This window comes from Bradysia coprophila (genome assembly GCF_014529535.1).
Source record: "Bradysia coprophila strain Holo2 chromosome X unlocalized genomic scaffold, BU_Bcop_v1 contig_40, whole genome shotgun sequence".
Classification (NCBI taxonomy): Eukaryota; Metazoa; Arthropoda; class Insecta; order Diptera; family Sciaridae; genus Bradysia; species Bradysia coprophila.
Genome location: NW_023503332.1, coordinates 24,233 through 36,528, shown reverse-complemented (window position 1 = coordinate 36,528; position 12,296 = coordinate 24,233). Strand labels below are relative to the sequence as shown.

At 40.4% G+C, this 12,296-nt stretch overlaps 1 protein-coding gene and 2 pseudogenes across 2 annotated transcripts; all 3 read left to right on the top strand.

Moving 5' to 3' along the window:
* Nucleotides 1-994: 994 nt before the first annotated feature.
* LOC119069872 (zinc finger protein 813-like) lies at nt 995-2,876 on the top strand. Of its 2 annotated transcripts, XM_037174047.1 has the most exons (5): nt 995-1,248; nt 1,318-1,494; nt 1,563-1,628; nt 1,693-2,070; nt 2,137-2,876. In XM_037174047.1, the coding sequence occupies exons 1-5, from the start codon at nt 1,132-1,134 to the stop codon at nt 2,836-2,838; spliced, it is 1,440 nt and encodes a 479-aa protein (XP_037029942.1). In that variant the 5' UTR covers nt 995-1,131; the 3' UTR covers nt 2,839-2,876. The 2 variants fall into 2 exon arrangements, with proteins under 2 accessions (XP_037029942.1, XP_037029941.1); XM_037174046.1 differs by having other exon boundaries at nt 996-1,494.
* Nucleotides 2,877-6,059: 3,183 nt separating this feature from the next.
* Nucleotides 6,060-8,320, top strand: LOC119069888 (annotated as a pseudogene).
* Nucleotides 8,321-8,502: 182 nt separating this feature from the next.
* On the top strand, nt 8,503-10,471 carry LOC119069873 (annotated as a pseudogene).
* The last annotated feature ends 1,825 nt before the right edge of the window (nt 10,472-12,296 follow it).

The window sequence follows — 12,296 nt, the reverse complement described above, 5'->3', positions numbered from 1 at the left end:
CAAATATTGGTCCAATTGAAAAAATAATTACTGTTCCGTAGTCCTGAGGTCATTTGCTATACGCTACCACTTCTCTTGAAATTACTAATAGTGGATCTGATATATTCGCGACATAGCGAAGCGTTTTTCTATTGATAAGGTGAAAGAATAGTAGACAATAAAACATGATTGCCGTAGTACCGTTCCAGATGCTCTTCTGGCAGTTGGGCCCTCAGACAGAAGGAAAAAATCTACATTTTGGCACCAACTTTTTTTTCAAGACTTCTGTAGGCTTGCAGCCCAAAAGTACTGGATTCATTTATATGTGCAACGATAGTGGGTGAGGCAAGCTACAACACCCCATACTCAGTTCCGTGGTACATCGAAGCTGCAGAGAAGGCGGTCTCTCCGAACATTCACTATATTTCTAGTCATAACTCTAGTGGATCAACTAACACCAAGCGGTGCGTATACTCTACCTGTAGGTCTTTTCAAGGCCGACAATCGTACAACATTACAACAATTTAAAATAATTTTTTCTTGAGTTATTGCCGAAAAACTGTTTTCGGTGAGTTATTGCCGAAAAACTGTTTTCGGTACCCTCTGGCATGTCTTCACTTTTGAGCGCTTTTCACAGAAAACAAATTTTTTTAAGAAAAAGTGAAAGACACGTGTTTCCTAGAATTGAAAGACGAATCCAACGAGCTATCACTCATTAAAATCGGAGACCGCTTGTTTCCCAATCACCTGAAGATTTGGCGATATCACTCTTAAGAACTTACATTTTCACGCTATAGTTGGTTGACACCACCTTACTTATAACTTATGTGTCATATGCGCAAACTCTATAATGTCAACAGCCTTTCCAGAGTATATCACTGCACTGGTGGAGAATATTCAAATTTTGCCGCTCGATCATTAAAAAAAACATTTTTTTGTATCCGCTCACTCACGTCTCACAACCCTCACAACCAGTCAATCTTTTTGTTTTTCTTTCCAAAAACGGAAAAACCTGGCGTGACAGTTCATTTGTCAAACGGTCGAGTGTGTTTTTATTTATCTTTTTGTTTTGCGTAGAGGCTCCAGAATCTGTTTATTTGAGGAGTGACTTCGTGTACTCCGATTTCAAGAGGAAATTCATAACTCACAATCATGGAAATTGAGAAAGAGGAGAATATCATCGTTCGGTACATTCCTCAATACATCGTAATTGAAACTCGGTACAAGCCGCTGGAAACGTATGTTGACCCACAACCAGTTTCACAAACTGTACGCAACAGCGTAAAATATGAAAGTGAGGCTAGAATTGAATCGGAAACTTCACTTCAAGACGTCCAGTCCGATCAATACTATGCCATCGACGATGATGACAACGAATGTGCAGAATTAAAACAAGAGAACTTTGAGGATGACACCAATGACGGTGGGGTACACTCGAAACTGAGTCCAACAAAGCGAAATTGCAATAGCAAATCCAGACGATTGCTAAATGAATGGTTCATGAGTAATCTGCAGGTAAGACCTACATTTGTGAGCGGCACAACTTGGCATACACATTTTGGCTGTCCCAATTTTTGTTTCAGAATCCTTACCCCACCGAAGAGCAAAAGGAAGTCCTAATGTCACAGACAAATATGACTAAAGTTCAGGTTCGTCGATTGATTGCTAGCCAGCGACTGGAAGATTTGATCCAACAAATTCGAAATGTTTCAGGTGAACTACTGGTTCATCAACAAACGGAAAAGGAACAAACATCTCCTGAATAATACAAAGAAAGCAACCGGCGATATTGATCTACTTGACGATGTAGAAAATGCACTTCTAAGCGATGCCGTGCCCGACACTGCCGGTACCACTGTTGAACTGGAAGTAACCATACAATCAGATTCGGTGCGAAAACGTCGACGAAAAAAAGCGATTGCTGAACAGGGTCAACTACCCGAGATATGTGATGTGTGCGGCAAATCGTTCGGTCAACGTTACATGTTGCAATCGCATTTGAAACGGCATGATCCAAGTACGTGGGAAGTGTGCCACATTTGTAAGAAAAGTTTTCCGGATGGTTTGAAGCGTCATATGCGTGTCCATTCCGTAAGTTGATTCTTCCTTAAAGCGAAGCACCCGGTCCGGGTACACTCATACAAAAACTTCTTACAGGGTGAAAGGCCTTACGTTTGCCACATCTGTGGCGCTTCGTATAAACAAGCCTACGGCTTGACGATGCACAAAGCAATACACAACGAGTCGGGTGAATTATTTTACTGCGACACTTGCAACAAAGGTTACAGGAGTAAATACACTCTGAAAGACCACTTGAAACTGCACTACCGTGTTAGGAACGATGACTCAGCCTTAGTGGTGATGAAAAGTACCTGGAAACCGGCCAAAGTTTGCACAATTTGTGGATTCGAAACGTACAACATAAGATCGCACATGATAGCCCGCCATTCAACGTTACGTCCATTCAAATGTGAAATTTGCCCCGAAACGTTCAAATTCAAGAAAGATCTGCAAACGCATTACGCCTACCATTCGGACGAAATGAACTTCCACTGCGACGAATGTGAGAAACGGTTCAAAACCAAACGGAAATTGGTCATACACAAACGGATACACACGAACGAAAAATCGTACGTCTGTGAGGTATGCGACCGGTCGTTTCTGGTTAGCACATACTTGAGGAAGCATATGAGAGGACATACGGGTCAACGGAAGCGGCACGCTTGCACGGAGTGTTCGAAAGACTATTCGGGAATAACGGATTTGCGGCGCCATTTGGAAAAGGAGCATGGGATTAAGGTTCAACCGAATCCAAAGTATTCAAATAACAACATGACTAAGAAGTATAAAGTGACATAACCGGAAAGAATCGTTTTTTAGAATAAATTGTTTTGGCAGAATTTTTTTGTTTTTAGCCCCGTACGAAGTACAAAGGGGCTTATAGGATTACGATGCCGTGTGTAATTGATGGAATTCGAAGCAGACGGTAAGGGCAAAGTGTTTGCCTATGTTCATAGATGACGAATCTGCAATAAAAATTTTGTCTGTCCGTCTGTCCGTCTGTCCGTCTGTCACGTCGATATCTTGAGTAAATCAAATCCGATTTCAAATTTTTTTTTTCCCTGAAAGATAGTCGAAATAGTGAGGCTAAGTTCGAAGATGGGCATATTCGGGTCGGCCCTTCGTGAGTTAGGGCCACCTAAGTGATTTAAGGTCTTTTGGTGATATTTATGGCAAAATAAACGATGGAAATGTAAATGACACGGCAAATGATAGGTATTGTCAATACCAATCCAGGAAAAAAAAGTTTTTTAAAATCGGGTGAGTGGACCGTGAGTTAGGGCCTTAGAAGTGAAATGCTACTAGGGCCCTATGTGTATTTCACATATAACTCGAGTATATTTCATCCGTTTTTCGTAATTTTTGTTTCATTTGGAAGGTAATCAAAGGCCGAATAGAATGTTGTTGAAAAAAAATTAAATTTGGGTCCTTGGACTTAGGCCACTACTAGGGCCCTATGTGTATTTTACATATAACTCGAGCAAATTTCATCCGTTTTTCGTAATTTTTGTTTCATTTGGGAGGTAATCAAAGGCCGAATAGAATGTTGTTGAAAAAAAATTAAATTTGGGTCCTTGGACTTAGGCCACTACTAGGGCCCTATGTGTATTTTACATATAACTCGAGCAAATTTCATCCGTTTTTCGTAATTTTTGTTTCATTTGGGAGGTAATCAAAGGCCGAATAGAATGTTGTTGAAAAAAAATTAAATTTGGGTCCTTGGACTTAGGCCACTACTAGGGCCCTATGTGTATTTTACATATAACTCGAGCAAATTTCATCCGTTTTTCGTATTTTTTGTTTCATTTGGAAGGTAATCAAAGGCCGAATAGAATGTAGTTGAAAAAAAAAATTAAATTTGGATCGTCGGACTGAGGCTGATACTAGGCCCTATGTGTATTTATACTCAATAAATTAAAATTTTAGGGCTATTTGAAATTTTTGTTTTATTTGAAAGGAACGTCGTACGGGGCTTCGGAATTGCGCTATGCGCAATTTCTAAGATGTACACATTACATAATAATTTTACTTTAACTACATTAACCGGCGCAATGTGCTTACGGTCAAAGTAGGGTGACAGACGTACTAGGGTCACGTACGCAATAGATACGGTTTTGTACGGGGCTCAGTCGCAGCAAACGCTCCGACTGTTCTGATGGCTCGTTTTTAGATGTATCGCCATTTAGTAGGTGCAGGATAATTTTTAATTTATCTGAAATGATTACTAGATTACATAGCGGTTTACCCCAAGCGAAAATGATTCATTACACGAATGAATACATCGAATCAAAGCATTAGTGGTACTCTAAATAGAGGGCCGAAACTGACCATACAACTTGTGGCAATCTAAAAATTTTTGGAATTTTTTTTCATACAAAATGGTTCTCTATTTGCCACTCCCGATGCTTGCTGTGCTCTGATCGAATACTGCGACGTAATTTGGAAACAACTTTGTGATACTCGCAAACTCACAAGTGCAGTTGTATATACCTAGCTTTCGACTCGGATATCACTGCTCGAAGAGACAGTTATCTTTCTCCTGCTGAAATGTGTATACATCTGCTGCCGAAGTATTATCAGTGGTTTTTTGTGTAACTCTAAGCGAAAACCAAATTGAAAAAGAAGAGATCACCCTATCACTTCGTTATTGTTAGTAAGCATGGCTAACAGCACAATTCATCTGTGTCGTCTGCAGATCTCAGAACTCACTAGTTCACTTCCATGAAATTCCCTTGAATTTTATGTGGTAATAGTACAATCGGGTACAGTATCGAAAATTTTGTGATTATATGCGTTCTACAGTAAGGTGAGATTTAAGACCTAAAATGTGTCACTCTAATGACTGTAAAAAGAAACAAAACAATCGAAGGGCTAGATTGTGAGATAATATCGCAAAGAGATCGTCAAACATACAAACGTAATCCGTACTTTTAACCCCTTTGTGTAACGTGTAGGTAAATTTGTAAGTTCAGGTTAGGTTAGGTTATTCGATTTTCAGGTTCAGGTCTGGTAAAAACCGACTCACCTAGAATAAGAAAATGAAAGAAGGTCTCAGCCAAGGGACCTACCTGACCTTATGATTGAAGTATGCATCCAAATGGTTTTGTTTCTTGTTGTGGAAATGATTCCAATTTTTGTACGTATATGCTTACTCTGCTATGGACATTGCGAGTCCTACAGTCTAAAGCAAATCAAATTGGAAAGAATTAGATTTGAAGGATGACATTACAACGGAGCCATCAACTTTTAAAGTATAAAATGTTCATATCGGAGATCACACATAAACCATATAAAAACACGCGTGCGGGAGGTGCGGGAAAAGTAGGAAAATTTTGCTTGCTTTCTCGCTAATAGCTACTGTTGTATCAACCCGATTTTCTTCAAAATTGAATATTTTGTTTCGTCTCGTCTACACCTTTCATCTAGAGTAAAAACGTTGTCGAGACTCAACGGGAAGTTCTCTAGAAGAGCGACAGAAGTTTGGAGCCAAGTTTCCGAAATAGTGTCTTTGCTTGTTTTTCATTAGTCTTAGAATTTTTCGGTATTTTTATCGTTACGCATGTCTCTGAATGTTTTCACTCAAAAATCATGTGCTTTGGGCGAGAAAAAAAATGCATATTTTCCGACTTTTTCTGTTTTTGGCAATTTAATTCCGTAAAATTCTTAAAATTTCAAAAAAAATTCTCAAAATTCATTGGAAGAATTTTGAAGAATTTTTTCTTGGAATTTTGAAGAATTTTACGGAATTAAATTACCAAAAACAGGCTATGTTTCCCAACTTTTCCTGTTTTCCCGCACCTCCCAGATAGTCACAACCTACTCTTCAGAATTTATAAAAACGGCTAGTCATCCGCTGTCGACATCGACGATTTGAATGAGTCTTGCATAGTAAAATGTTATGTTGAAACGAATGAAGTAAAAGATTTCGTATCAAACAGTACGTAACACTTTACACAAATGAAGTAAAAGACTTTGTGCGCTTACCGTTTATTTTAACTTTTTATACCGGCAACAGTTGAACAAAAACATGTTCTGCTACATATAATCGATTCAGTGAACCAATGAACATGAACAAGCACATCAACGTTCCCAGTACCTACAGTATCAGTTACATTTTATGTGATTCGGTTGAGACTCTCATTTAATCGTTTTTCATGAAATTGGATTTTCTTTTCGCTGTGCACTCTTGAATGCACTTTTACGATGACTGCATTCGAATCCAAACATTTGCCTAATACGAACCCATCAATGCAGCTGAGTTGAGATCATTCATCGCACAAATTAGTTCAAGTAAAATCGATAAATCTTTTCTTTTAAGTTTTTCCAACGTAGTTTTGGTGCTTAGTGACAATAAAAAATGCCGTCAACAGCAGTGCTGGTACTATTGGTGTTATTCTTGTGTTATGTTTATCTGAAGCACATCTTCAGCTACTGGGAACGCAGAGGAATACCGCAACTGAAGCCAACCATTCCATACGGAAATATTAAAGAAATTGGCCGATCAACACAGATCTCCTTGTTGATACGCGATTTTTACAATCAAACCAAAGACAGATATCCGTACTTCGGCGTGTACTTTTTTCAACGGCCAGTCTTGATCGTCAACGATCCGTATGTGATCAGAAATGTTCTGATCAAAGACTTTAAACATTTCCAAGACCGGGGCATCTTCTACAATGAACGTGATGATAAGCTTAGCGCCCACCTATTTTCGCTGAATTTTGATAAGTGGAAAATTTTGAGGAATAAAATTTCGCCAACATTTTCATCTGGAAAAATGAAATTTATGTTTCCCACTGTGTTAGACGTTGGTCAGTCGCTGCAACAGTACATGTCGGTACAGACGATGGACGGGGAGTGCGTGTTGGAGATGAAGGATATTTTGGCTCGATATACCACTGACGTTATCGGGAAATGTGCCTTTGGCATTGAGTGTAATAGGTAAGCAGTTGCCAGTGAGTCAAGTCTTGATATTGACGGACTGATGTTCGATTATCGTTCTGAACTAATTCTGATGTGTTAGGTCCTGCTCATAATCTAATTATTTCTTGTATTTCCAACGTTCTCGTTACCAGTCTAACCAATCCTGATGCAGAATTTTGGCGAATGGGAAAGCGAACCTTCGAAACGCCAAGACACAAACCAATACTCACATTTTTAATCGGTTCATTTAAGCGGTTAGCTGTGTTGCTACGAACGAAAGTTATTCGGGACGATGTGAGTGGCTTTTTCCTGAACATCGTTCACGAGACAGTCCATCATCGGAAAGCCAACGCCATTCGGAGGAATGACTTCATGGACATTTTGATTAATTTGACCAATCAGGATGAGGGATCGCTAACCATCAACGAAATAGCTGCACAAGCGTTCGTGTTTTTCCTGGCCGGATTTGAAACGTCTGCGACTAGTATGACTTTCGTGCTGTACGAATTAGCGCGAAACATGGACATACAGCGGAAGGCTCGACATGAAATTATGACGGTTTTGGAACGACACAATGGGGAGCTGACATATGAAGCGATGATGGAAATGGGCTACATCGACCAAATCATAAATGGTAGAACAAGAATTCAAATTGCGTACCATAGCACTGGTCCTAGCATTAACATAGAAAGTATTTGGAGTTTAATGGTATCAGAACGGGTTTCCTTAATTTGAGTTAAATCAGACATATAAATCTGACGTCTGACGTACGAGTGTTAATGCTAGGCGCAGTGCTATGGTCATACCGAGAATAAATTGAAAATTCGCTCAACGAAACCTCTCTTTGTAGAAGGAGTTCGTAAGAATCCGCCCGTTGGAGTCCTTATCCGGAAAACGACCGAAGATTATCACATCCAAGAGACCAATCACACTGTACCGAAGGATTCAACCGTAATAATTCCGGTGCTGGGCATCCATCGAGACAAACGATACTATCCGAATCCGGACAAATTCGATCCGGAACGATTTTCAGCCGAAAATAAGGTAGAGAACGACAGAATGTTCCTTGGGTTCGGAGATGGTCCTCGTAACTGTCGGTTACCGTTTTGGAATGGTGCAGACTCGAATCGGACTCATCAGTTTGCTGTCCAAATTCGAATTCACCAGCTGCAGTAGAACGATGGGAGAGTTGAAATATTCGTTGAGAAATGTTATTCTATCACCGGAAGGCGGTATGTGGTTGAAGGTTAACAAGGTTTAGCTTTACAGAGTCAGGGGAAATGGTTCCTTTAGAGTAGTGTCTCAGCTGTTGTTAAATCCACTTGAATTGATGATTGAATAAAGGAGCTGCTTTAGACCTGTGACTGAAGACTGAATTACTCTCGTAGCAAATCACTCCGTAATTGCGCCAAAAATTCAAATATTTGGATGAGAACTTGTACTGTAAATCCTGTCAATTCTCATACAATCTCCCTTCTGTCACTTCTGTCATCATAACCTATCATGGCGCAAGCGCCGATCTCTCCATTGTCACAATTTTGTCACACTCAACACTCAAATGTGACTTTGTCAAAACGTGTTTTTGTTTACATCGCGTTACAATCCTATCGAAATGGCCAAATTAACTTGGTCAGAATTGTCGAAACCGCTCAACCAACATCTGTTGGAGGTGATCAACGGTTTCGGTTTCGATAAAATGACTCCGGTTCAATCGGCAACAATCCCGCTGTTAATGTCATGCAAAGATGTGGCAGCTGAAGCTGTCACAGGCTCTGGCAAAACACTTGCGTTCATCGTACCGACTCTGGAACTGCTACTACGACGTCATCGCGAACAACCGTGGAAACAATTTGAGATCGGTTCGATTATCATTTCGCCGACACGGGAACTCGCTGCCCAGACCAGTACCAGGTACTGGACCACTTTTTGGCACATCCAGACATTCCATTCCAACAGAAACTGCTTGTCGGTGGTAATAATGTGGAGGAAGATGTCCAGTATTTGAGGAAAGTTGGAGCGAACATTTTGATTGCAACGCCGGGACGGTTGGTGGATTTATTGGAGAGAAAGAATGACCTTAACTTGGCCGGCAATGTTAAGAGTTTGGTGAGTAAATGTTGGTGTCATTCTGCTCCGACAACTAACGTATTCCATTCCAGGAAATTCTTGTACTCGATGAGGCTGACCGACTGCTCGATTTAGGATTCACGTCTGCCATCAACACAATTCTGAGCTACATGCCTCGGCAACGTCGTACCGGATTATTTTCGGCCACACAGACGAAGGAAGTGCAGGATTTAATGCGAGCTGGTCTCCGGAATCCCGTCATGGTCAGTGTCCGTGAGAAGGCTGCCACCAGCACTCCACTGCTGCTGCAAAATTACTACATGATCGTTGAGCCGGAGAACAAATTCGCGAAACTGTTGGATTTCATCGACCAAAATAACATCCAAAAGGCAATGCTGTTCCTTCCCACTTGCGCTTGCGTTGAATACTGGGCCGACGTGATACCGAAGTTCATAAAAGATCGGAAAATCCTGTCACTGCACGGAAAGATGAAAAATCGTCGCGCCAAAATTCTCGAAAAATTCCGTCAAACTCCCAAAGTCCTTCTGCTGTGCACTGACGTTCTTGCCCGTGGCGTGGATATACCCGAAATGGATTGGGTACTGCAATGGGAACCGCCATCGAATGCGGCCGCATTCGTTCATCGAGTCGGTCGAACGGCACGACAGGGTCACGACGGTAATGCACTGATTTTGATACTGCCGACCGAGGACGCGTATGTGGAATTCTTACAGCGAAATCAAAAGGTTTCACTCAAATCGGTTACCAGCGAAACGACCAGGACCTACGAAGATGTCAATAAAATTCTGCACCAAATCCAGATCGATGATCGAACCATCTATGACAAAGGAAACCGAGCGTTTGTGTCGCACATCCGAGCATACAGTAAGCATGAGTGTAACTACATTCTCAGAGTGGCCGATTTGAATCTGGGACGAATAGCCACTGGATACGGGCTGCTCAGAATGCCATTGATGCCGGAACTGAAGAATGTTGATTCGAGTGATTTTGTTGGACCCACAGATGCGATCGACTTTTTGACCATCGGTTATAAGAACAAAGAGAAGGAAGCGTCACGTAAGCGAAAACTAGAGATTTACCAGGAAACAGGACAGTGGCCCGGTTCAGTCAAGAAATTCCAAAGGAAAACCGAAGCTTGGTCGCTGAGCAAGCAGAAAAAAGTCGAAACAAAGACGAAGAAAGAGGAAAGAAAGGGGAAGAAGCAATTGAAAAATGCAGCGCAAAGTGAACCGAAGAAAAAGAAACGAAAAGGCGGCTACACGAACGAAGACATTGAGGAACTGGCCAACGATATTGCGATGTTCAAAAAACTGAAACGAAAGAAAATTAGCGACGAAGAGTTTAATAAGCAAATGGGAATCGAGGATAGTGATTGAGAATTGATAAGTTGAGGTGAGGAATAAAAATATTTTCTGTTTTCGAATCGAATGACTTTTCGTTGACTTGGTGCGGATAAAATGGATCAGAAAGCGGCGTTTTCTAAGTCATTAAATCTATTACTTCATTTGTTTAAAGTATCGTCCAGGTCTACATACTTCGCTAGTTTTGGCATATGTAACAGTGAACACTAGAGCTCTACGTTTATTGTTGTCGAGTCGATAACAGAAGTCTCTTTATATAACCATTTGTGCCTGGCTCATTTTAAATGTCAACAACCAATCGATTCTGGACTATCTAATCCATTAATCCACTTTTCGAGGCGGAAAGGGTGTTCTTGAACTGGAGAGCGAGTTAGAGAGGTTAACAAGGCCAATGAACTTTCACAAAAGTACGACAAAAACATTTTAATTTTAATTCAATTAGAATAGAACTTTTTGTTCATGAACAATTGAGTTACTCTAATTATATTTTTGACAAAAAAAAACAAAATCGTGAGTGTACGTACTCGGACTTTTCTAATCTACTAATTGAACATGTGACACCATCTTTTTTATCGCTCGACGTGATCATACTGCTGACTATATCCTCGACTGCATTCGGATCGCTGAATGGTCTCGTTTGTATGTATTTCGTGTATGTTTCGGGTGGTGATGTTGATTGAGATGAAGATGGTAATTGATTGGTTCGAAGTGTATTTTGGGAAGTCTTTTTGACTCCGCTGAACAGGAACTTTGTAGCGGGATACACAGTGAGGCAATATCCGTCACCATGGACGTGCTGCAGGCCATCGGTTTTATGGACATTTACTCGTACCTTCATGGCTTTCAGTTTGTTTAGCATAATAAGAGTGTTTACATCTACTTTGGTTGGGTCTAGTGTAGATATTCGCTGGCCATCCATCAAGGTGAGGCCTAGCTCCTCGCATATCATCACAAAAAGACAAACAATCAACCTGTTTATATTGACTTTTTGTTTAAAGAATCGACGCATCGGATCACTTGACTGCTTGAACTTGGTAACAACATTTTGCGCAAGTATTATCTTCGAAACGGTCGCTAGTTTTTCTTGAAATTCGTCGTGATTTTTAAAGGATATTGCCTTTCCGTGTCGTTGGAAAGAATTATTGAGATACATAAATTGAAATTGTGGGTTTTGTTTCTTTGCCGTTCTTGACTCACATACATAAAATGAATGCAACGTCTTTAAATTTGTGCAAGTCAAGGAGAAGATATAAATAACGCAGAGTTTGGTAAATTAAAAATTGTCAAAGCAATTCGCTTACCCTCATTAACTTCGGATCTGTTTAAACACTCTGCCATTATGACAAATTATACAGTAAAAATGAATGTAACAAGTCGAGTGATCAACGGATATTGATGGTTTGATAAGATGACTTTAACATAACTTTCCCTCTCTCTCTCTCGCCGCGTCTCTCTCTCTCTCTCTCTCTCTCATACTAGACTTTTTGTCACAAGCTTCTTTTCAATAGATTTTTCGACTCATAATCGAGAGGTCCCGTGTTCAAATTCGCGGCTGGGCAAGATGATTTTTTCCTTCATTTGCTTTCAATGTAAACACTCACTCATAGATATTTGAATAGTCCGTTGCCAATTCGCAACGTTAAAAATATCGAATATTCTAGCTCCAAAGCCACTAGTTCAGACAAAATGATGTGTACTTCGAATATTTCAGACACATCATGAACAGATTCATCATATTAAGGTTGATTACATAAATTTTGCAAACATCCGTGACTCTGATATATGCGAAGTGCGTTTTAACGTTACAATTGCGCAACGAACTATTTTTAACATCAGCACCATCCCACATCGCGAGGCTATTATACTAATCGCGAGCCATTAGTC